Raw genomic sequence first — 23,034 nt, forward strand, 5'->3', positions numbered from 1 at the left:
CGTGTAAGCATGCCTGACACGAGGAGAATGGAACTACACGCATCGATCGGCCTTGACACACCAAATGTTGTCTACTGGCGATCAGCTGGCCGTGCCATTTGTTGCCAAACAAATAGAATTCGCCAATCCCGGGTGATGAAAAGGAAGAAAACAAGGGGGGGAACGCTAAAACAAAATGATACAATGATGAAAAGTTGCACATCGCCACGCCATTCGCAGCAACGAAGTAATGTTAAACTTTCGCTGAAATTGACAAGTAAATTAATATCAAGAACAAGAACGAGAAACCTTACGAAAAAACTACCAGTAAGCTTTGAACGATTTTACGTATTCATTCATTTATACTACCGAAGTGTCGCCTAGCCTGCACCAATGATTTACAATTTACAATAAGTGCATGCATTTTCTCACTGTCATTGACCGCGAAACGCGAAGTAATGACGTGGGCCAGAATTTTCATCCATAAAATTTTACTTCTGAATAACGCTTTGTACGTTTCTGCATCCATGCAGTCGTTATATATCTGCAGTGCTATTTACGTTCAACTTCTTTGTTCATTACTTCAAATACATCTAGTCATACTGCAACACGATTTCACAGTTTTATTCATTTCAGTTTCATTCAGTTTCGTATCAGATAAACTTCTCTATTGTAGCAACGATTGTACGCTTTTGCCTCGGATCAGTTTGAACAGTTGGAATAACAAACGTGACCTTGTTTCAGTGTAATTTCTTAGGAATGAGCTTATTATTCAGATAATAAATGGTATATTTGAACGATAATAATCATTGCAACAGTTATTATATGAAAATGCTATTGTCACATTGAAGAATTATATATTCATCCCACGGTTTTGAACCTTTTTTATTTTTAATAATCCCATTACAGATGGCATAAAGAAGCGACTCTACGCTACATCGGCACAAACTTAATAAAGATAAAAATTCATCATGGCTGACAAAGAGCAGATTTATCACGATTGTGGAAACTCTGAAAGTACAGAAAATCTCTCCAACGACGATTGGACAATACTTGGTGAAAATTGTTCAAAGAAAGATGATTCCGATGAAGACAGTAACAACGGAGCGTCAGTCAGCGACGCTCAGGAAGCTTTTGGGGTAAAACTCATTGTCTAGATCAATACTTTGTAATTGTGAGCTGACAATAATCATAGCTACAATAATGTCCGTACTTATAAGGTTGAAATATTCTTTTCTGGAGCTATTTGCAAGTTGCCGTAGGTTCTCATTGGATTCATAAAGTACTCGACTTGTAGTACTGAAATGGCAGTAATGAAATTGCGACTGACTTCAAATAATAAAATATTCTTACACAGAGTATAGAAGTGCTTTCATCACTGGATACTGATGCTGTGGATAATGAGACGAGAAGCGATGATGACAAAGCAGCTGAAGATTCTGACGGTATATCGGTAATAACTGATTGTGATGGTGATCAGTTAATTGCAACAAAGAAGTTTGGAGAAATCGATGGTTTCCGAAATCATTTGTGCAGTACGATAAGCAAATTTGAAAAGACAGGAGAAAAGTCAAGTCCGCAGGTATTTTTTATGTTAAAAATTGATTAAACATTGAAACAGAAAATTTCATATTATGCCGTCATAAAATATCTTTGTTTTCTCAGCAATTTCTGTAGTAAACAATATCATGTAGACACGCAGTACCTTATAAATCTTGAATCAAGATTTAAATATATTCCTTATGCAAGGATAATCAGTTTTCAATAGAATCTATTGCTGAACCAATTTTAATATTGGAATTTAGTGCAGAAAAAAGTGCTGACACCCTAAAACTGAATTAATCCTTCCCCGAAGACCCATAGAAATTTATGCAATCAATTACAAAGCTGCTAATCACTTGTTTGCTACTTTATCACTATTGATTCACAAATTTGCAAAAAAAGAATACATCCTATTACATCAATACACTTTCTTTAACACGGATCCTCACTTTTGCGTAGGTATGTAACAAAAAATTTTAAAACTCGTGTTTTTAGGTGGGAACGATTTTGAACTTTGTAATTGCCTGTTCGTTGGCAGCTATCATTGGGCTTGGTGCAGGCCGCATCCTTAGTATGGATGATGAGTGTCCTGTTACAAATGCTATCGATTTTCATACTATAAAGGCAGAGAGTGACATGTTGATTAACAGAATAAAAGAATTGAACGAAGGTAAGCTAGAATAGATAGAATATAACTGTAAGAGTTTCACTAAGTGCCTGAAAGAATTATTTGTAATTTTTTTATAGTTAAAAACGTTCTCGACGAGATAAAATCCACTATTCCTCAAGTGAAACGAGCACAAGGAAAACTCTACAAGCGGGGATCTAAATCAAAAACGAAACGTTCTCAAGGACGTGAGAAACCTTTAAAAATTTCAGACACTTACATCTTCGATCCAGATACGACTATCCTAGAACAATTACAAACATCACTGAACACATTGTGCTCCGTTATTGACGATATCAACCCAGAGAATGATTTTATAAGTTTAGACGCATCCAAGACACAAAGCATTGTTGCTGATTTGATTGAATTTAAAAAAATTATACACACTGTTGTAAAAGAACTTGAAAATGCAGGAAGACCAAAGCAGGTGGAGTTTTTGAGAAATGCCGAAACGAGGATAAGAGATGTTTGCGAATCGTTGCTTACTGATTTAACTTATACCATTCATGGATTGACCATGAAAATTCATCACAAATTGAACAAAGTTAGGCACAAGTTGAACAAGAGATTATGCCTGTTGAAAACGTCTGAATCATTGGATGAAAAGCTGTCTCAATCCTTAGAAGAGAATAATTCTTTTCTAAAGAGCTGCGATAAAGTATTAAACGTCACTTTAATGCCAAATGCACGTTCTGTGGAAACCAAAACACAGAAAATATCAAATCGAAAGATTTACCTGAAGAATACAGGTAAAGCAGAAGCAAGCTTATCCGAAAACTCGTCTTCTGGATCTGAAAATGATTTTTCAAGAGATTACTCTAGTGACAGTTCGATGCCAGATTTGAGTTATGATTACAATAAAACAATTGATTTTTGGAAAAAGAAACCAAAGGTTCGACGAGAAGATAAAGACACTAAACAAACGTCTGGGAAAATTCTGTCAGAGAATGGCACAAAACAGGGTAGAAAGAAGAGAACCAAGACTATGAAATCAAGCAAAGATTCTCAGAGCTGGAAAAATTCTATGATGGAATTACTAGCACCAGCAGAAACTTGTCCTTTAAGCCAAGACCCTTGGGTTGAATTAGAATCTATTTGCGAAAAAACTGAGAAGCTTGAAGTACCAAATACAAAAGAAAAACCGTTGTATTCAACGATTTTAAAATCAACTAGTAATGCTATACCATCTGAGCAGGGAAACTTGGATGAGGAAAAACCACACAGCGTCAAGTTTCCAAGCAAGGTAAGAAATTGATGGTTCGTAGTATTTTATATGCAATCTACACCTTGGGAAATCATATAAATTGATTCTTCAAGTAATTTGCTCTCTTTCTGAATATTGTTTCCAATTTTTTGTTAAAAGGTGAACGCTAAAGAAAAGAACAACTTGAGCGAGACAAAGCACGATGTCACTCCAAGTGAAAGCGACATTAATGTTGTACAGAACGTCAAGATTATGAAAGAGCAGTGGAATGCTAACGTTCGCCAGTCAGTTGTACAACATGACGTGGCGCCAGGATTCCAAGAATCTCCATTACGCAAAGAAATTTCAGAAGAGGTATATGAAGGAAAGTTGTTAAAAAATGAAGCGAAAATTCCTTCATCTAAAGGGTCTCTCAAACGCTGTCGGAAGGGTGAAAAATGTCCCAATGATTCCACTACATCAACTGAATCTACATCAACTGAATCGAAGAAAAAATTGGTATCTAATGATGAAAACAAAAATGATAACAAAAAACGCAAGAAGAGTCGCGGTAAAAAGTGGATAAAAACACAGAACAATTATGATACTGAAGATTTAAGAAAAGTCAAGTATAACGACAAAACTTTACCGCCTCCAAAGACGGGCTCTGCGAAAACTCAAAAAGATTCGAAAAAGCAAAACGCCAATCAAAAGACTAGTGGTCAGTTGTCGGGTGATTGGCAGCTCCAAAGGTAATGTGATTTACAAGAAAATAGCCTAAATCGACCACCATTTTATGTTCCAAAAAATGTGTCGTCTTAAAATTTACAGATCTCATGCTCGGGAGATGCATCGCGATGGTAATCATCGGTCTGAATGGTTCTTCGAGCGTGCTTCTTCGCGTCAGGATGCTCGAGAGAAGGTTGTTGCGAAAGTTGGTTTTAATTGTTATCGACCAGACAAATGTCGATCGAATTCCAAAGAACGAATACATGACGAAGAGTCTTATGATTACTGGGTACTGCCAAAGGAGAAGAGAGATCGAAAGCATCGGGATGGCCGTGCCGGTTTCACAGCCAAAAAGATGGTCAAGATGCCTCATCGAAAAAATATAATGCAAACGAAACGCCATTGACTTATCAAGTCTAAGAAAAACTAAATGCACATAATACACCTTCTTTAACTCTTGATTAAAAATTCGTACTTTAAAATCCGTACAGATATTTTATTCTAGTAAGCGTTCAAACATATGGCTGTTATTATAAAATAAGTAAGAAAATAGATACTTAGGCGAAAACCGTCTATAGAAAACAAAAAAAGAAAAAAAAATAGGTAAGATGCTCTCTTGCTGGTTAATATTTTCTGAGTTGAATTGTGCGATCAAATTAGTAATGATGCATTTATAAATTGTTTTAAAAATTTCGAACGTATTACAGTAGATCTTTAATTTTCTAATTCCTGAATCATTAATTATTTTTTTTACGAGAAAGTTCAGAGGAACTGATATTCGTTAATATGGAATCTTTTTTAAAGAAGTGCTCAACTAAAAGATCACTAATTCAATAATTCGGAAATCCCAATATAGTTAATATACTTTATGAACCGCTCATCCTTACATTTTGGCATCTACACAAAGATATGATGATAGTATTATCTATATTTATACAATATAACTTGAAATAAAAATTTATTATTTAATAATCTTGTACGAAATAATATTCATAAATTCATGTATGTATATGTATAACAGAAATTTATGTTCAGGTTTATGTTGATCCTGGTGATTTCGAAATTTGCAAATGCGTCTGGCTTAAATTTCGATATTCTCTTTTTTGCGATTAAACCGTTCGTACTCGAGTGTTTCCATTTTCGGCCGTTTGGGAATCTGTCGATAAGTTAATAGACAGTGCTTACCGTCAAAATCCCGGCATTTCTTCATAAAAATATTTCAACCAACCGATCAAAGTGTGCGGTACATGATAAACCATGGCATTCGCGGCTCGAGGATTACGAGTTTTTTGTAAAATATACAATAGCAACAGGTGTGGAACATATTCAACGCTTCGTCAACCGATTAGAAAATTATCCATCGTTCAGTCAGCACAGAAATGCTATTACAGCACCGATCGTGAGTACATTGCGTTAACGACATAACCTCAACTTTACGAAACTTTGATAAACGAATTTAATTCCGGAGCAACAAATGTTCAAAACTCTGACTGAATTACTGTTCTCTTATCCGCGAATCTGCATTACTAAAAGCCTACATTGAAGCGGATTTTTATATCAGAATTATTTTCCGCATATTCTGTCGAAAACAAGCTCCGCAAATAAGCACGTGAGAAATTAAGCTTTTGAATAGGTTTTCATCACTCAAAAAAATTAGATTCAAATACAACGAGTGTCTTTTATAGCTGAGGGTCACCTTATTCTGACCTGGTTGAGAGGAAGGCTAACTTCAATCATGCGATACAATTAGTAAACAAACTTGAAATTTTTCTCTTACGAGCAAAACAAAACCTGTGAACGTTTTTCTTTTTTCAAAGTTTATCAAAATACATCACAGCACCGAATAAACTTCTTAGAATTATTTCACTACAAAGTGAAAATTTGCTTGTATTTGAAGTATACTATATTAGTGGGTGTATTTCATTCTTGTTTCATTAGCAAACCGTCCTGGGATAGCTGGGAGTCTTACAAACATACAATCGACAGTTGATCAACATTTGAAACCTGTCAGTGCAACGAGTGGTCAAAATGACGAGTCGAGTCAAGATGAGGATCAGAAAAAACAAGAAGCTGAAGATAAAAAGCAGAGAGAACATTCATGGAAAATGATGAAGTACAGCTTTGCATTCTTTGGAGTATCGATGGGTGTGATGGGCTCTTACTTAATTTATGAATTAGCCAGACCCAATTTTGACGACCAAGGAAACATTATCGAAGATGAATTTAGTAATTTACCTTACTTCGAACAGCTGTACAGAAGGCTACGTAGGGAACTAAACTACTACAAAAAAGTATGATATCCATTCTTTTGTTTGTTAAATTTAATATCCCTCTTCTAATCAACCAACGACATCATATCTGTTCGTACAGCTTGTTCAAGAACCAAGCAGAGAGAAGTTACTACCGGATCCATTGAAATATCCTTATATGCAACCTCCATATACTTTGATTCTTGAAATGACAGATGTATTAGTTCACCCTGATTGGACGGTAAGCATTCACTGTGTTATTCACTATGACAATATAAATAAAGTTCTGAATTACATTCTGCGACTGATAAATTGACCATGAAAAAAAGTCAAATCATGAAATACCATGTAGTCCCATTTAATTTGTTGTTGAATGTACTCTACTTTAGTAATTAGCACCCCTGCTCATCGTGAGACAATAATTCATACAACTTTCACTCTAACAAACTGGTAATTATTTTCTAACAGTATCAAACCGGTTGGAGATTTAAGAAACGTCCAGGAGTCGATCAGTTTTTGGAGGCCGTTGCACCACCTCAATTTGAAATTGTAATTTACACGGCCGAACAAGGAATGGTGAGTATTTTATACTGTATACTATACATTCACTTTCTGAAATATTTCTTCTCATATTTAAAATTTCAACAAATTTCAGACCGTTTTTCCCATCTTGGATGCTTTGGACCCGCAAGGATATATTATGTACAGATTGGTGAGAGATGCAACGCGTTTTGTGGATGGGCACCACGTCAAGGATTTGGCTGCACTTAACAGGGATCTCAGTAAAGTGAGTTCTATGCAATGCGTAAAGCAATAAAAAAAAAAACACTGCGCAGAGATGAGAAGTTATTCCAAACTGGAATAATAATAATAGTAAACAAATAGTTGCTATAAAAAGGCACATTCCAAGTACCTGTTATGTTTCCTCATATTGTATCATTTAATTATTATCCTCTTCCCGGGCAAATTTTGCTCGTGTCCGTTCCAAATATAAAACAATGGCTGGGGAAAAGTTAACTATGATTTACATGCTTTGATTTTTTTAGGTAATCGTAGTCGATTGGAATAGCGAAAGTGTAAAACTCAATCCTGAAAATATGCTGAAGCTTCCCAGATGGAAAGGGAACGATGATGATACGACTTTGTATGACTTAGCTGCATTCCTCAAAAGTACGTCTAACAGAATTTTAGTTAATTAAATGCTAGTTCACTTAACGATATTTCAAGATAGCTTACACGAAGTTGAGTTATCGGCAAATCAGAAGTTTGAAATGCTCTAATGTAAAATTGACATTTTTATAGTGATATCAGCAACAAATGTAGATGATGTGAGGGATGTTCTTAATTACTACAAACAATTTGACAATCCATTGGAAGCCTTCAGAGAGAACCAACGAAAACTTTTGGTAAGTAGTTGGTATTTATATAAGTAATAAAACTGATTTTTACGATTGTCGAAAAGCACAGTGCGTAGAAATAAGCTTACGATAGTTTGAACGAGTGATTTACTTCTTCTTAGCTGCAAATGGAGGAGGATGAACACAAGTCATTGAAGGACGACAATAAAGTGCTAACATCAAAATGGAAACCATCATTTTTACGGAATCGTTAACGATTGAATGTAAAAGGTGGAAAAGTGCATGTTTTTTTGCATTTAATTTCAGAACGAATACGCATAATTCACAAATCATTATCGCCGCGGACTTTCCGGATCAACAGACCAGCTTGAAAATTTCATTAATAAATGAAAACTCACAGTTACTTATTGATATCTAATCATGAGTTGAAGAATAATTTATTTAACGTGTTGTATTGCTTAATACAACATATTTTGTAAATAAGAATATACAGTAATTGTAAACCGTTACGAAAATTTATTTGTTGCTTTAACATAAGCTGTAACATTTACCAGCATTATTTCAGGCTTTTTAAACCACCAGTTTCCTGTTTCATTATTTCTCATTTTTACATCTCTATGCAAATTATGATATCTGGGTCACTTAACTAACAGTTGTAAAAATACTTATAACAATATTTACACTTCATCACTATGGACTATCATTCAGACTTCGATTTTGAGAATAAAAAAGTAATCTCCGATTCTCCAACTCCGACACATGCACCAATTAAAACCCAGCAACGTAGTTTTTCTTCTTGGCACCTTTTTTCTGAGATGCTTTTGATTTTGGTACATCATAACCGGATTGCTCATTCTGAGTGTCATCACGAATGTACTGGGGTGGTACATTTTGAGACACGCTAATCAATTCTTGAGTAAGAATTTCATTTGATTCGTTTAATATTGATGTGTCTTCTTGGGACTGTGTTAGATTTTGTGACTGCGTCATACTTTGAGAGGGAGTTTTCTTTTCCAACCAACTCAATACTTTTTGGTGAGGAGTTACAGCCAAAGGGATAGAATCTTGTCTTATGTCCCACATTGCTAAAAGTTCTGGGGCGAAAATATCAATGTAAGAATTTAATTCCTGCATTGACTGGAACCACTTCGGTTCATAACATCGTACTTCTGGTTCTTTCTGTCCCAAGCAACGATTTTTATTCCTCATCTCTGTTGAAAGATATTATTAAAAATTGAAATAACTGATGCAACTTTATTTGGACTAATAAATTTCGATTTAATTATTTTTCAAACTCACCATTGAATATATGTTCCATACTTGCTTTCTCCGAGAGTACTAAGGGCTTCACAGTTTTACTCTGCGCTAAACATGCTTCTTCCCAAGCCTCTAATGCCAGTAGAGAATTTGAATTCACCTCCGAATCATTTCCCGAAATCTTCTCGTGCGTTATGCACTGGTAAAATATATCACCTGTATAATTTGAGCCATACAAAACTAATGAATTTCTTTTCTTGAATTCACAAAAGTTACTAGTGCACGGTTACATGAAACTTATTGTACCTATTGAATTTTGAGTGAACAGAGTTACATCATTTCTGTCGTTTAGATTCAATACAGCACCAGCATTGCAAAGTTCCAATCTATTTCTCAGGCTCGGTTCTAGACATTTTCCTATGTCTTGGCATGCTTTCAAAGTTTCTGACATACTTGGCGGCATATATGGCAAAGCATATGAATGCATTTTTGTGTCGCTGGTCCAATTGTTAATGATTATTGAATTTTCTCCAGCCAACTGGCTAGATAAAGTGATAATCTCTTCGCCACTTCTAACAACAGATGATACCATTACATACAGTTATTTGTTGGATGTTAAAATCGTTTTCCAATTTATTAGTGAGTAATGAACATTTGTAGAGTAATAGTTATATATTTTAGTATGTGATCTTGTAACTAAATATATCTACCTTTCTACAATCGAAGAAAAAAGCGGAGGACTTTTAAACTGGTGAGTCCATTTCTGTACAACATTTGAATTTCCAAACCGACTGTCGCACAACAACAAGCTGTGATATGTTCCTAAGTACTGATCAAACGAATTCTGTTTGCTTGCAGAATTCATAGAAATCATCTCACATATTTCCAAGTTATGCTTCGGACACAAAGTCAAAGTAGGCCCATCCAACGGAATCTGCCGAAACCATAAAGTTGACACAATATTTGAGAACAACGAAGAAAATATAATGAAAGATAACAGTGTGATTTATGAATCTTACCCGTAAATCAATATAATATAGACAACATCTATCAACAAATGTTATCAAATTTGGATCTGATTCATTGAATTTTATACTCATCCAATTATCTGGCAAACTTCGATGTTTCGGCATTGTTGTGCTGCTCAAAGACTTTCTGTAAAATACGTAAAGGAAAATTACTATCATCGATGATTTGTAAATTAGACTAAAAGCTGTGGCTTAAAAATCGTTTCATAAACTGAAGAGACAATTTACGAAAGAAATTACATTTTATTCAAATCTTTGAATTCGACAGATCGGGAACTGTTCACTACACAATATTTATTAGATTCAATCGGATTTAAGTCCGCACTGATGTATGGCAAGTCCGATAACTCTTGGTGAATTTCATTCAATTCCAATTTTTCCTGCTCATCCGCCAGGGAATAGAAGCTACAAGAGTACTTTTTCCTGCCGAGAATCCTACCTGAAACATAATTTTTACCAGTGAAAAGTCACTCATTAGACAGAATCTGTATGATAAATTCTGAGTTGTGAACTTTTCTTTCGAAACATGTTTGGCTTGATAATTGATACTCTGCAGATAAAAGTTGTTGTGTACATTAACGTGTACTTCCATGCAAAACATAGCTTTTCAGTCGAAACATTACATTATTAACATGTTACTTACATTTATGTCCTGCGGTAATGACATGCCTCATTTCATACAAGGTACTGCCAAGGTCGCATTTTCCGGCTACTCTTAAATTTGGCCTCCACGATGAATTTGGTTTCTCAATTAATGGTGCAGCAACTGCAAAGCCAATTTTTGTTCAATCTTTGAATCTTTATAATGTACAATTATTTATAACATATTAATCACGTTCATACCTAATTCGTTGGCATATGGAAAGAGCAATATATTTTTTCCAGAGACACATAAGTTATCTAAAGATCCACCTGTATAATACCAGTTATATTCCTGTAACAGTTGGATTATTCTCAACAATAAGTAAATCCAGCTTCAACCAGAAACTCATTTCAACTGTATTAAATGAATTTACTAGGTTGAAAATTGTAAGAACTAATGAATGAATTTTTATGTTTCTTGTAGAGCCAATTTTTTACCCCTTCAAATTCAGGGTCTGGGTCAGATTCCATTATTTCAGCCAACTCAGCAACATATCTTGGTACGGACGTTTGCTCTGTGTTTTTTTCTATTTTTGTCCATTTTAGATTTGTCTTGTGGCAAACTTCCAGATCTAACAAAACGAGGTTGATTGAATGTTATTAAGCTTTGGCAAAATTCAATTGTACTGCTTTTTTCAATGTTAAAATCCAATAATATACCTTTTCTATGTGTTTCGTGATACTTGATTATTTGATTGACATTGTCTTTGACTTCAGATTTAATTTCGAGGAGCTGCAATGCTGGATCGCTGTTTCTGAGAACTGGGAAAATATTTTAGAAGTTAAGAAAACTACAACTTTTGTGCAATCTTTAGGTAAGTCAGAATAGCAAACTGAAGTGCTGAGGAACTCACCACACTGAGGCAATCTTGCAGGGGGTAGTAGAGGCTTTGGTAAATTTACATTGTACGGAAACTCTTGGAACATATTCATAAGATGATCCTCGTCATAATTCTCAACGTCAGGATTTTTATTCAAATTACAACCAGGAACTATGTGATGTGGATGGCCATTGAGAAAGCTGTTTTTCAATTTACCTTGTAGATTATTTATTGCACGGCTCAACAAAGTTGGTGCCTTACTGTTTTGTGGAACCATTTTAACGATTCAATGATACCATAAGGTAGTCTGAACACAATCGTTTAACAATTTTGCTAGAATAAATTTAAAAAGAATACGTTTAACTGGCGCCTGGTGTGATTACTTCAAATCAGAAAGTACAGGTAAAACTACTGTAAACTAACCTCCTCTTCTTTATAATTTTAGAAATTTGCGGATAGTGTTAAGATGGTTGAAGACATTGTTATGTTTCGTATTTCAAAGTATCAAATTTAACAATGCTAATCACGTTTACGTGAAAAATTCGGCACAGAAAATGGACTGTTCATACATTTCATATTTTTTACGTCATACGATATGAATAAAGTCGCGGGACGCACGTGGGATACACTCGTGGTGTGAGTCCTGTGAGTAATGAGTATGATACAATCACGGAGGGACACACTACAGTAATTTTCATTAACGCCTTCCTCTTCCGACTACCTTGTTTTCGGTCCGAAACCAAATGTGAGTACGATTCTCTACGAATTATGTGACGATGACTGGCGATGCAGCCGACGCACGTGAGAGATTGGTAGCATTGTCACATAATTCGCATAGCATCGTACTTGCATTTTGTTTCGAATTGAAAACAAGGTGATGTTTTTGAAATAGTCTATAAAGTAGTATAAAGTCGGAAATTTTTGCAGAAAAACAAACTCGGAACAACCGGCTGACATAGAAATCTGTGGACACACGACACACGTGCTTCGCTGAATTCGTGTTTTTGAGCCGGTGTATTTCCATTTTTCGAGTAATTTCCGTCAAAGGTGGTATTGAATAAAGATGCAAGAGTTTTAGCACTGATTATAGATACCATACGCAAAGTTTACGATGAAGAGTACTTTGCAACAATTCGTCCAGAGTGTGTTATTGAAAAGTTACAAAGTCAATCACACGAATAGGTTATCATTTGCGACGGCTTATAACTCAGACAAAAAATCGAAAAACCGAAAGATAGATTCCGGAAATACGAATGATGAAAAAAAGGACCAGCGAGACAGGAAACCCTTACATCCGTATAAAAAAATTCACCCTTGGACATCAATCGAAAACTTTTCCCAAGACTTAATTGACAATGTCATTTACAACAAAAGTAACGTTTTCTGTGTTTCAGTTATAAAAAAAAATGTTCACGTATATAGTCTCGTGAGATACTATAGGTATATGAATTCCATATTATTTCTATTATTCCATTTGGTGCTAGATGGTGTCGTTGTTCTGAATAAACCATATGGGATTTCCAACTTTCCGCGAGAAGTAACAGGCGAAAAGGCGAAATGGGAGCCTTCGGTTGGCATATCCAATTCTGTCGACTATTCGTTGTTAGATGTTCTTCCGAAAATATCTAAAGACCTTGGATATCCATCACTTAGTATTGTGAAATCCCCTGAGAGGTATTTGCAAAAATTACTTTCTTAACTTCTATAAGATAACTCACGGATCTATTATTTTTTTACAGTTTACTTGTTGAAAAAATCCACGTGCAATTGATTTTGCCAAGTAATCAAATTTTTATTTTTTCCAGGTATATCAGTGGCATTTCAATCTTAGCAAGCGATGAAAACAAAGCTAATGCAATAAAGAAGGCCTTGTCTCGTGCTCAATGTGCTAAAACGTTTGCAAAAAGTTATTGGATTGTCACGACTAAGCCACCTAGAAGCGATAGTGGGGAATTTAATCTTGCCATCAGAAAGAAGGAGAGCCCATGTAAAACTTACAAGCAGGTAGACGTCGGACAAAATTCCTGTTATCACTATCAAAGAACAACATTTTTGTTCAGATACTTGAGATCGCATTAGCCATTCGCTACTGATACAGAATCCAATGTTCTGATTTTCAGCCAATTATTGTGACCAAATGGGGGGAAAATGAAGTGAAGAGAAGAGAAGTGAAAACGTTTGATGTTTGCTATCGCACAATCTCAGTCTCGGATGGGAATTTGTCCGCCTTGATGGAAATTCAATGTTTTACCACAAAATGGCACGCCATAAGGGTGTTTGCTTCGACTCTTTTGGTCAGCCCCATTTTAGGCGATAACATTCATGGTTCTCGAGTGAAAAAAATAATGGGATCTTATATGCATATAAGTCCTTTTGTTGATGCGTCAAGGCAAATTCCGATATTGCAGCCAGAGCTTCTAAAAAAGTTGCATTTGCAACAGTCGCAAGCAGTCATAATACCTGCGCACATTCACTTGAGAGAAATTACATTAATGTCATTTCCATCTCGTGGGCAGGATCTGAAGCTTGTAGCTCCGTTGCCACCTAGTTTTCAATGGACTTGCGACCAGCTGCAATTCAAAATTCCAACTGAAAACGAGGAAGTTCCTGACGAAACGTCCGTTGCTGTCTCGCAGTAAAAGTCCATATATTAAATAAGGTTGTATCAATGTTTTAGACTTTTTTAAAACTTTTCTTCCGATTTCATGGCTTTCAACTTGATAAATACGTTTGCAAATAACTTTCCAATGATAACTGCATCTTTATTATGAAGTAATAAGAAATTTCCTAGCGGAAAGTCTGCAATACATCGAATTTATTGAGGATTGTAGTTACTGCTTTTTGTTTATACATATGAGGACAGTATTCAAGATTGATACAGAGTTCCACCCATGGTACAACTAATTGTGATTAAATTCACAAAGTGCAGGTGACTCAATTTACCGATTATCTGTGGTTGATTTTGTAGATAGGCGTCAGTGGTAGAAGAAAAATATACATAAAAATGATTACATCTGTAAAGTATTGAGAATTTATTTATTGCAAGGACTAAATTTTGACAGCGATGATTCTAATTCTATCAGATAATCAATTCTTTGTTTTATTCAGTGACTAAGGACATGTCTCCCTTTGAGTATCTTTCGCATTAAAATTCTCCGGCCACCTGGTGTAGACATCCTTGTATTCCAGCCATGTCGCACAATCCGAATGGTTTCTCTAGCCTTGGGGAAATGCCAGCGGATCCTGTTCCTAACTGGAATTAGGGCCCAGGTTCCTCCCGGCTTAGCATTGACACTCGAAGAGCACAATCCGTTTGTAATCCCTCTCGAAGATGCCGAATGGAATTGTTTCGCCACGAGTGAAGGAGCAATTAGCCTGAGACGTATAAGATATGCTGTTAATACTCACACACTACGTTATATCTTACACTGGGATTCTACGCAATGAGTGCGGTTATTGACTAACCTCAAAAATGTATTTCCATGTAATTTCACCAAGAGTAACATAAATTCATATTGCTCACCTGCTGGCATTGAAAAGCGTTGATACCAATTTTCCGAACATTTGTTACGGCACAAAAAGGACACAGAATCGAAGTGTTGCTTGATCTTCAAATTAGATCAGCTGGCTTGTGGTAAATGGTGTGTTTCGGAAATCGCAGCAAACAGCAGCGCCAATCCGAGCGGCTATGCGCACCTAACCTCGTTAGTTCACTTCCTAACGTGTTCTCAAACACGTGTTGGGGGTTTTAAAATGTCTTGACGGCTCTCGTAGTGCGTGACAAAAAGGAAAAAATAGTGGCGCTTATTTGTTGCTTTTCAGCGGTAGAAGGTAGATTGGTAGAAAAGAATAAAGAGGAAACTACGACGAAGATTGCTGTGAAACCTAACCTCATATTTGTACAGACTTAATTAATCCCATACTCTTTGACTCGAGCAAAGAAAATGAAGAACTTGAGAGTCTTGCAACAAAGTTACATAGAATTGAAAAATTTGGAATCTGGCCTCGACTCCGAAGTGCTAACATCGTCAACAGCAGAGAGTCTTTGCTGCCTTGATAACGACGGTGGTGATTTTTATGTATACAAAAACAATAACGTTTACCATATCACCACTGGCATATTCGAATATTTTCACCTTGGAAATGAAAATGTTGTCGATTCAAAGCTTGTGGGATTTGCGTTTTGTGACAGTACACGCCAGATTTATCTGGCCTATTCTTGTGGACGACTTTTCACCATCGAGATTGATCTCCCAGATCCACAGGCAGAATTTGCTGCACAAATCAACGAAGGCTTGTGTGCCATGAAATTGAGCCCTGATCACGAAATTGTCACACTTGTCACCTCAAATGATACTGTTATTGTAATGACATCTGGCTTCCATGTGATTACAGAGGTGAGCCACATTTATTTTCGTACTTCTAGTCATAGCTCAATTTTTCCACATCAATTCTCATTTTTTTAGTTTGACTTAAATTCGACCACATTCGGAGAGAAGCAATTCGTGACTGTCGGTTGGGGTAAAAAAGAGACTCAGTTTCATGGTTCGGAAGGAAAATCTGCCGCCAAAGCCAAGCCATTGTCCGTAGAAAAGTCCGAGTCAGATGATGGATTACCTCGAGTTTCTTGGCGAGGAGACAGCATGCTGTTTGCCGTCAGTTTTCTTACAAAGGAAACAAACGTCCGATTATTCAAAGTATTTAGCAGGGAAGGAGTCCTCCAATATACAAGTGAGCCCAGCTCAGGACTAGAAGAAAATTTGGCCTGGAAACCATCTGGAAATTTGATCGCAATCACACAGAGGTTTCCAAACAAGCATGTTGTATCATTCTTTGAAAAAAATGGTCTGAAACACAGAGAATTCACCTTACCGTTTGAGCCCAAAGAAATTATGGTCAGAATTTAGAAATAGAAATTTATTCAATGTACACATCTCAAATATAAATTCAATTAATCCAATGCTAAAACTTATACTTTGTAGGTGAAGGATTTGCAATGGTCCACAGATTCAGATATCATAGCAATTTGGTGCATAAATATAAATGATGGTAGTACACGCGTTCAGTTGTGGACAGAAAACAATTACCACTGGTACTTGAAGCAGACTCTATTGTTCTCGGAGAATAATCCACTCTTGCATATATCCTGGAGTACGATATCTGGATGTGAGAAAAAATTGCTTGTTTTAACGAAGCAAAAATATTTAGTGTACACTTTTTGTTGGACCGTTAGCCACAGTCGTGGCAAAAACCAAACTGACAAAGCTCTTGTCGGAGTTATCGATGGCGATCGAGCACTTTTGACAGGATTCAGAGATGCCGTTGTGCCGCCACCCATGGCTCACCAGGCTCTACAAATTGACGAGCCCATTAACGAAGTAGTTTTTGCACCTGAAATTAAAAATAAGGATAGCTGGATCAACTCAAATGTGTTATTCACACTGTTAGAAAATAATCGGTTGGCATTTTATAAACAGGTTAGTTTCCAACATAATTTCCTCGTGGTTGAAATGAATGAGACAAATCTTAATTTATAATTTATTGTGCTATTTGGTTCAGGTACCAAACCTTGTGGAATATGGCCACATCAAAACGTACGAAGTTGAATGGGAAATACCTAATCCGATTTCAGAATCAGTTTCATATTCTATGCATCACTATTTGTGGTATAATGAAGACACAATTTTGTGCGCCGCACCACTAGGGCTCAATTCTGTACTTTGTATTATTCATGTAGATGGTATCGACACTCAAAAGAATGGTCGTCTTGTTGTGCGGTGCGTATTCGATTGAACAACATGTTTGAGTAGAAATTGAAGATCAGTTTGACCCGCTTCTATAATCCTATTTTTATATTCATTTACAGAGGCATTCACACAATTACAGGTGCTATACAGCACATTGTTTCTAGTCCTGATCCAGAAACAGTTTACATTGTTGCTGAGGGTTGTATTTTAACATACAGCAAAGGCAAAGGCGTTAACCCAACAGGGATAACTGTTAGTGAATCTTGCCACCAAGTGGAGGTGATACAAGTTGATAACAAACATATTGTTTTATGCCTCAGCGAGAAGTACTGTTTATTTGTTGACGGCAAAGAAATTGCCAACAACATAACCAGCTTCTTTGTGCACACGGAATTTTTGTTGCTAACCACACTCCAACATGTTTTGATAAGCATTGCCCTGGATGGCACTGGATTTCAGAAGTTATTAACACATGATCTGACTGTTGAACCAAGAGAAGGTGTGGATAATGAAAAAATGGTCTCAGGTGTGTTGTTGCGTTATGTTGTAATCATATTAATTTGCTTCATTTTAATCGCATTCACTAATAACAGGAAAAGAATGCCAGATGTTGTAATTGAATATATTACATGATGTCACTCTAGGTTTGAGTCTGAGGCGCATAGAACGAGGATCAAAATTAATAATGGCTGTACCAAAAGATACCAGAACTATCTTGCAAATGCCTCGTGGAAATTTAGAGTGTATTCAACCCAGAGCGCTCTCTCTATATGTTATTGGTACATTCTTGAACGAGTTAAATTACCACGCCGCTTTTGATTTGATCCGGAAACAGAGGATTAATTTGAACTTGATATTTGATCATGATCCAGATTTGTTTGTTGCGAATGCTGAAAAGTTTATTGAGGATATAAAAAATCCAAACTGGTTGAGCTTGTTTCTATCAGATTTGCAAGAGGAAGATGTAACCTCTACAATGTACTCGAGTTGTTACTCCCACAAAGCAAAACGTAACAACATAGTGAATCAAGTACCTAGTAGTACAGATAAGCCGATAATTTCTTTTGGTAAATGTGAAGAAGATTCTTCAAGTAGAAATAAGGTCGAACACGTTTGTGAACTTCTGAGAAATCACATGGAAGCAAGACTTGATGCAGACAGATTGTTGTTACCGATTCTCACTAGTTTGGTAAAAAAACATGAAGTTAAAGATTTGGAAGCAGCTCTGGTGAAAGTAAAGGAGATTAAAAAGTTGGAAAAACAATCTGAAGCGAAGCTGCACAGCTCATCGGAAGAAGCGTTGAAATATTTACTATACTTAGTTGACGTTAACACATTGTTTGATATTGCACTTGGAATGTATGACTTCGACTTGGTGATGCTTGTCGCAGCAAAATCTCAAAAAGACCCTAAGGAATACGTTCCGTTTCTAAATGATTTACGACAATTGGATGATGATTATATGCGGTTTTCTATTGATGTACACCTGAAACGTTATGAAAGTGCTTTGAATAATATCTCAAAGTGTAAAGATCGTTTTGAAGAATGTAAAACTTTGATTAAAACGCAAAATTTGTATTCCAAAGCGTTAAAATTGTTTACACGAAACAGCAAGGAGTACAAAGATATTGCTGAAATTTACGGAGAATACCTTATCGATTCTAGAAAATATCAAGAAGCAGCTATTATGTTCACTCGGAGTAATAATCTCGTTAAAGCTTTGAATGCTTTTAAGCTAGCTGGGGATTGGCGTGAAGCTATCGTCATTGGCCAAGAAATGAAGTTAAGGTGACAAAATAACTTCTCACACATCCAAATACAATTATTTGAATAGTTGATCCTCGGGATGTGGTCGCATAAAATTGTATGCACGCATCTTATCTGGGATAATCTTTCCAGAAATTTAACACACTGATTTTTTTAGCGTTACAGATTTGCAGTGTTTATACCAGGATTTAGTAAAGCAGTTGAAAGACACCAGAAAATATGCCGATGCTGCCACTATTTTAATGCATTATTTGCACGAACCCGAAGACACTGTTGCTACTTTGTGCGAAGGCAAGCTGTGGCACGAAGCGTTGAGGATTGCTTATCAAGTAGAGCGCCTAGATATAGTTGGTAAGGACTAATTAACAACTTTATATCCATGCCTAATACGTTTTTTGAACGACAATAGTATGCGATAAAAAACCATCGCTCATTGCTTGAAGTAAACTTTCAATTTCATTATGTGCTCAATTATTTAATGATACTATTAATCCTTTTTAGAAACTCACATAAAGCCTGGTGTTCAGGAGCATGCTGACTACATGATTTCAAAAATTATTAAAAATCAAACAGATTTTATCAAGTTCAGAGAGCGACTGAGCGTTGTTAGAGCCGAAAAATCATTGAAAGAGTTGCAACTAAGAGATGTTGGTGATGGAGATCACGAGTTCAACCCTGTGACGGGAGAATCTGATTTGTTTAGTGACACAAGCAGCATTGCTGGATCAATGACAAGCCGTGGGTCTCAGTCTTCTAGACTATCTAGGCAAGTACTGAAATTTTTAAGCGAATTGTTGGACTGGAATAATTAGCATAGTTACAAATATTTTAAAATGTATTTAATGTGTGAAATTGAGATACGTCGTTTGACAAGATTGACTCATTATTTTTCTGTTTCTACCAACAGCAAAAGTTATCGATCTAGTAAAAATAGGAGAAAACATGAACGAAAACTTCATAGTTTGCGTGAAGGCAGTATTTACGAAGATTTAGCTCTAATAAGTGCATTGCATGGAATTGTAACAACAACTTACGCAGACAGAGGTAATTCACTGTCACATCCATTCAAGTATACAGTCCAATCGTTTGAAAACAAATAAATACTTCAACTAATTACACTCGATTTCTTTCAGTGGAGATTAACTCACTCATGAGGATATTGTTACGATTCTATAACGACAGTTGTGCAGAAAAGTTGCAAAATTTGATGGAAGAATTATTGAATCAAATCGAAAGGGGAAAACTGGAAATCTGGCCTGAGTACGTGCACAATGGTTCAACAGATTCTGTAAGTGGCCCGTTTTCTCCAGAAAATGACTTATTTATATTTTTCAACAGCGCTGTTGCCTTGCACCTCGTGTTTTTTTTATATCACGATCAAGTTTTCAAATTATCAATTGAAGGATTATTTTTGAACCATCGTTATTCTTCGTTATTCGCAGGCACTGCGTATAAATTTCGAAAGTTCACAACCTGGGCAAGGAGACGTGCCTGAGCCTTCTTTGGGTAAGGATAATAAAATGTTGATACAGTAATGATAATTGATTAAAATTGTGACGACTTTTTGAGTAATTTTGGACTGAAGAATATGTGCTTAGTAGAGATTTCAACTGTTTCAGAACCGCATTTGCGGTATCCACCTTTAGCAAATCCCAGTATCTGGCAACTCGAAATGGTATCATCAAAGCCAAAGTTAATATCCAACACTTAAAGAAAAAAATGGTGCTCTGAAAAAAACTGGGAGATTGACTATTACTACACGAACTAGTGACGTGTAAATCGCTGATTTTTTATTCAGTCAGTTATTAATTTTAAGTGATCATAGGACCGAAGTGATTAAGTTTTGCTGACCCAGCAAAAAAAGAAATCAAATAATTTATCAAAGATGATATTAATTTTTCTTTTTCGACGCGAAAACGCAAAGTGGTATACTTAATTTTATAAAATTCCCGGAATAAATAACTATTCAATTCCCACAGATTGAAGCTTGGATTGATATACGATAATAATTATGTTCGACGATGCTCGTAGAACGGTAATTATAATATTGCTATATCACTTCACTTTCAATAGTTTATTTATATTTTAAAAAACGTATAATACAAAGGCATGTTTTGAATCCGCTGGCAATACTAACGCACCAACGAATGCTGCAACATGCAGATAACAAAATCGTAATCATCGTTTCTTAATCCTGTTCTTCGCTTCGCTTGTCCTTGTGGCTTTTAACGTGCCCGTGTCCGTAGTGATCGTGCCCGTAGTGCTCAAGTCCGTGACCGTGACTGTAGTGGTCGTGACCATGTCCATAGTGGTCGTGACCATGTCCATAATGGTCGTGGCCATATCCATATCCGTGATCATGTCCGTGTCCGTGTCCATGCCCATGCCCATGGCCATGCCCATGCCCATGTCCGTACCCGTATCCATGATCAAACCCGTAGGGAGATGGTGGGTAAAAATTACCATGAAATTCACCGTGCGACGAGTGAGGGAAATGAGGGTGGACCGGGAAAGGTACGGGAACTGGCACAACCTGCAGATCAAGGTAAACAGTAGTTAGAGTTCAGCTCGAAATGTGTTATATCGATTCTGTGATGCCGAAATGATACTTTAGGTGAAACAGTTTAGCGACAGTGGCCTGAATTAATTTTAAGCTTGGGTGAAACTTATGTAAGTAAAAATATTTGTGACCTGCCGAACAAAGTCAACATGGCCGCCGTCGGCACGCATGCGATTTTGTTTGGACTTTATCGTCATTTTCAGCAATCACTAGTTATCCAGCACTTTTTTACGTTGAACAAAATTACGGCAAGAATAGTCTGGTCTTAATCACATATTTCTCGAAAGCCCAAGAACTGTGAATTTAAACTATCAAACTAACTTGCTATGTATATATGTATATACTTCATCCACTAACGATTTACGTACATTCATTTAGGTGTCTATTTGAATTTCCACTAATTAAGTGCATGTGGATTCAAGTGACGATCTTACCTGGGGAACGGGAACCGGAACAGCGACTGGTTTGTGTATAATTTTTTCTACCGGAACCGGAACTTCGACTGGTACATGGTAGGGCTTGTCTACGTAAACCGGGACCTTTTCTCGGACGTAAACCGGCTGCGGAACCGGAACAGGCTTTTCTAGTATCACATGTTTCGTTATGTAGACTGGATACGTTTTGAGGATCGGCTTCGTGTGAACATTCAAAAGTGGTACGTGCGGTTTGTAGATCTGTAGATGATTGTGGTTCCACCTAATTAGCACCGAAGTAATGGTCAGTTATGGTCGTAGCTCATTGTTAATTATACAACGGGACTAATTGGGAAAGGAATAATTATAGTCAGAATGAAGAGGCCCATAATCGATTCTAATCTCGTGTAAGTACAATAATTACCCGACTAATAATCTGGTTTAAGGGATCGATTCTGCCTACTCACGATCAGTTCGTGTCTGAATAAAAGAAAAACACCTTGGCTCACAATGCATTAGAATGTTGGACGCAAATCGCATCCACCATTTTTCGACGTACCGTACACCAATTAGTTACGCGTCGATTTATTTTGTCAATTTACAATTTTCAAATTTCTTGAATTCTCAAACGTAAAATATAAATATATAAAAGTGTTAATTAATTTCATCGAAGAAGCTATGCGTTCTATAATTGAATCATGAAATTTATGAAATCGTGGCCAGATTTTGAGTCGACAAGTTTAAGGGTAAAAAAATTAGGGAAAAATCAGAATCCCAAAATTCGTTTCATACCCTTCGAAGTGTTGCTTATGGTAGTCAAACCCGATCGATGGTACTTTTATCGGTTTCCATGGAGTTTCACCTGCTGTCCAAGGCTGACCGTGTCCGTAAGAATATGGGTTTCTTATTCCGACCCAACCATCGTTGAGAATTCCTCTTTTTCGTTGCTTCTGTTCTTCCGGATCCGCTGTGAGGGCGAACCCGTACAGAAGGGCGTTCAGTACCTGTAACAGGCCGATGGTAATTTAATCCACAATTCAATTATTGACACGGATTTTTTAGTACTGATGTTGGTTCGATTAAAGTGAATCC

At 36.4% G+C, this 23,034-nt stretch overlaps 7 protein-coding genes across 10 annotated transcripts; 4 read left to right on the top strand and 3 right to left on the bottom strand.

Annotated features, from left to right (window-relative positions):
* LOC124412921 lies at positions 1 to 4,661 on the top strand. Of its 4 annotated transcripts, none has more exons than XM_046893145.1 (7): positions 1 to 226; positions 889 to 1,118; positions 1,337 to 1,561; positions 2,017 to 2,191; positions 2,269 to 3,431; positions 3,552 to 4,123; positions 4,203 to 4,661. In XM_046893145.1, the coding sequence occupies exons 2-7, from the start codon at positions 951 to 953 to the stop codon at positions 4,504 to 4,506; spliced, it is 2,607 nt and encodes an 868-aa protein (XP_046749101.1). In that variant the 5' UTR covers positions 1 to 226; positions 889 to 950; the 3' UTR covers positions 4,507 to 4,661. The 4 variants fall into 4 exon arrangements, with proteins under 4 accessions (XP_046749101.1, XP_046749100.1, XP_046749103.1 ...); XM_046893144.1 differs by having other exon boundaries at positions 2 to 306; XM_046893147.1 differs by having other exon boundaries at positions 2 to 306; positions 3,633 to 4,123.
* Positions 4,662 to 5,284: 623 nt separating this feature from the next.
* LOC124412923 (mitochondrial import inner membrane translocase subunit TIM50-C-like) lies at positions 5,285 to 8,216 on the top strand. Its single transcript, XM_046893149.1, has 8 exons — positions 5,285 to 5,499; positions 6,039 to 6,391; positions 6,471 to 6,590; positions 6,818 to 6,925; positions 7,005 to 7,136; positions 7,396 to 7,519; positions 7,652 to 7,755; positions 7,869 to 8,216. Exons 1-8 carry the CDS (start codon positions 5,358 to 5,360, stop codon positions 7,959 to 7,961), a joined length of 1,176 nt encoding a protein of 391 aa, XP_046749105.1. The 5' UTR covers positions 5,285 to 5,357; the 3' UTR covers positions 7,962 to 8,216.
* Positions 8,217 to 8,221: 5 nt separating this feature from the next.
* On the bottom strand, positions 8,222 to 11,993 carry LOC124412922. The gene is made up of 12 exons (XM_046893148.1): positions 11,879 to 11,993; positions 11,489 to 11,788; positions 11,295 to 11,396; positions 11,073 to 11,206; positions 10,836 to 10,926; positions 10,636 to 10,758; positions 10,233 to 10,431; positions 9,984 to 10,119; positions 9,675 to 9,898; positions 9,271 to 9,536; positions 9,007 to 9,180; positions 8,222 to 8,918 (listed from the first exon to the last, which is right to left on the bottom strand). The coding sequence occupies exons 2-12, from the start codon at positions 11,730 to 11,732 to the stop codon at positions 8,476 to 8,478; spliced, it is 2,136 nt and encodes a 711-aa protein (XP_046749104.1). The 5' UTR covers positions 11,733 to 11,788; positions 11,879 to 11,993; the 3' UTR covers positions 8,222 to 8,475.
* Positions 11,994 to 12,434: 441 nt separating this feature from the next.
* Positions 12,435 to 14,580, top strand: LOC124413168 (mitochondrial mRNA pseudouridine synthase RPUSD3-like). The gene is made up of 4 exons (XM_046893562.1): positions 12,435 to 12,828; positions 12,940 to 13,129; positions 13,261 to 13,459; positions 13,576 to 14,580. Exons 1-4 carry the CDS (start codon positions 12,567 to 12,569, stop codon positions 14,092 to 14,094), a joined length of 1,170 nt encoding a protein of 389 aa, XP_046749518.1. The 5' UTR covers positions 12,435 to 12,566; the 3' UTR covers positions 14,095 to 14,580.
* On the bottom strand, positions 14,475 to 15,115 carry LOC124413169 (39S ribosomal protein L34, mitochondrial). Its single transcript, XM_046893563.1, has 2 exons — positions 14,979 to 15,115; positions 14,475 to 14,830 (listed from the first exon to the last, which is right to left on the bottom strand). Exons 1-2 carry the CDS (start codon positions 15,017 to 15,019, stop codon positions 14,560 to 14,562), a joined length of 312 nt encoding a protein of 103 aa, XP_046749519.1. The 5' UTR covers positions 15,020 to 15,115; the 3' UTR covers positions 14,475 to 14,559.
* A 29-nt stretch (positions 15,116 to 15,144) lies between these two features.
* Positions 15,145 to 20,681, top strand: LOC124413143 (putative elongator complex protein 1). The gene is made up of 12 exons (XM_046893522.1): positions 15,145 to 15,852; positions 15,922 to 16,350; positions 16,438 to 16,932; positions 17,015 to 17,232; positions 17,322 to 17,728; positions 17,847 to 18,990; positions 19,127 to 19,320; positions 19,471 to 19,735; positions 19,877 to 20,013; positions 20,103 to 20,257; positions 20,412 to 20,475; positions 20,589 to 20,681. The coding sequence occupies exons 1-12, from the start codon at positions 15,400 to 15,402 to the stop codon at positions 20,678 to 20,680; spliced, it is 4,053 nt and encodes a 1,350-aa protein (XP_046749478.1). The 5' UTR covers positions 15,145 to 15,399; the 3' UTR covers position 20,681.
* A 400-nt stretch (positions 20,682 to 21,081) lies between these two features.
* On the bottom strand, positions 21,082 to 22,967 carry LOC124413622 (urease accessory protein UreE-like; the record flags this gene model as incomplete). Its single annotated transcript, XM_046894343.1, has 3 exons — positions 21,082 to 21,502; positions 21,964 to 22,225; positions 22,735 to 22,967. Coding segments are annotated over 3 exons (840 nt in total), but the record flags the coding sequence as incomplete, so codon positions are not given.
* Between the last annotated feature and the right edge of the window lie 67 nt (positions 22,968 to 23,034).

The sequence above is a fragment of the Diprion similis genome, chromosome 12, assembly GCF_021155765.1.
Source record: "Diprion similis isolate iyDipSimi1 chromosome 12, iyDipSimi1.1, whole genome shotgun sequence".
In the NCBI taxonomy this organism is placed as follows: Eukaryota; Metazoa; Arthropoda; class Insecta; order Hymenoptera; family Diprionidae; genus Diprion; species Diprion similis.

What these genes read in the sequence shown, in the direction of transcription:
- LOC124412921 (XM_046893145.1), top strand. Translation starts at nt 951, where the DNA reads ATGGCTGACAAAGAGCAGATTTATCACGATTGTGGAAACTCTGAAAGT. An exon ending in ACGCTCAGGAAGCTTTTGGG is followed by an intron (nt 1,119 to 1,336) that starts GTAAAACTCATT and finishes ATTCTTACACAG; the next exon opens with AGTATAGAAGTGCTTTCATC. An exon ending in GCGTCAAGTTTCCAAGCAAG is followed by an intron (nt 3,432 to 3,551) that starts GTAAGAAATTGA and finishes TTTTGTTAAAAG; the next exon opens with GTGAACGCTAAAGAAAAGAA.
- LOC124412923 (XM_046893149.1), top strand. Translation starts at nt 5,358, where the DNA reads ATGGCATTCGCGGCTCGAGGATTACGAGTTTTTTGTAAAATATACAAT. An exon ending in ATGCTATTACAGCACCGATC is followed by an intron (nt 5,500 to 6,038) that starts GTGAGTACATTG and finishes TTGTTTCATTAG; the next exon opens with CAAACCGTCCTGGGATAGCT. An exon ending in TTAACAGGGATCTCAGTAAA is followed by an intron (nt 7,137 to 7,395) that starts GTGAGTTCTATG and finishes TGATTTTTTTAG; the next exon opens with GTAATCGTAGTCGATTGGAA.
- LOC124412922 (XM_046893148.1), bottom strand. Translation starts at nt 11,732, where the DNA reads ATGGTTCCACAAAACAGTAAGGCACCAACTTTGTTGAGCCGTGCAATA. An exon ending in CAGACCCTGAATTTGAAGGG is followed by an intron (nt 10,927 to 11,072) that starts GTAAAAAATTGG and finishes CAACTGTTACAG; the next exon opens with GAATATAACTGGTATTATAC. An exon ending in TATGGAACATATATTCAATG is followed by an intron (nt 8,919 to 9,006) that starts GTGAGTTTGAAA and finishes ATCTTTCAACAG; the next exon opens with AGATGAGGAATAAAAATCGT.
- LOC124413168 (XM_046893562.1), top strand. Translation starts at nt 12,567, where the DNA reads ATGAAGAGTACTTTGCAACAATTCGTCCAGAGTGTGTTATTGAAAAGT. An exon ending in CAATGTCATTTACAACAAAA is followed by an intron (nt 12,829 to 12,939) that starts GTAACGTTTTCT and finishes ATTTGGTGCTAG; the next exon opens with ATGGTGTCGTTGTTCTGAAT. An exon ending in ATTGTGAAATCCCCTGAGAG is followed by an intron (nt 13,130 to 13,260) that starts GTATTTGCAAAA and finishes TATTTTTTCCAG; the next exon opens with GTATATCAGTGGCATTTCAA.
- LOC124413169 (XM_046893563.1), bottom strand. Translation starts at nt 15,019, where the DNA reads ATGTTCGGAAAATTGGTATCAACGCTTTTCAATGCCAGCAG. An exon ending in ACGCTTTTCAATGCCAGCAG is followed by an intron (nt 14,831 to 14,978) that starts GTGAGCAATATG and finishes TATACGTCTCAG; the next exon opens with GCTAATTGCTCCTTCACTCG.
- LOC124413143 (XM_046893522.1), top strand. Translation starts at nt 15,400, where the DNA reads ATGAAGAACTTGAGAGTCTTGCAACAAAGTTACATAGAATTGAAAAAT. An exon ending in GGTTGGCATTTTATAAACAG is followed by an intron (nt 16,933 to 17,014) that starts GTTAGTTTCCAA and finishes TATTTGGTTCAG; the next exon opens with GTACCAAACCTTGTGGAATA. An exon ending in CAGTCTTCTAGACTATCTAG is followed by an intron (nt 19,736 to 19,876) that starts GCAAGTACTGAA and finishes TTCTACCAACAG; the next exon opens with CAAAAGTTATCGATCTAGTA.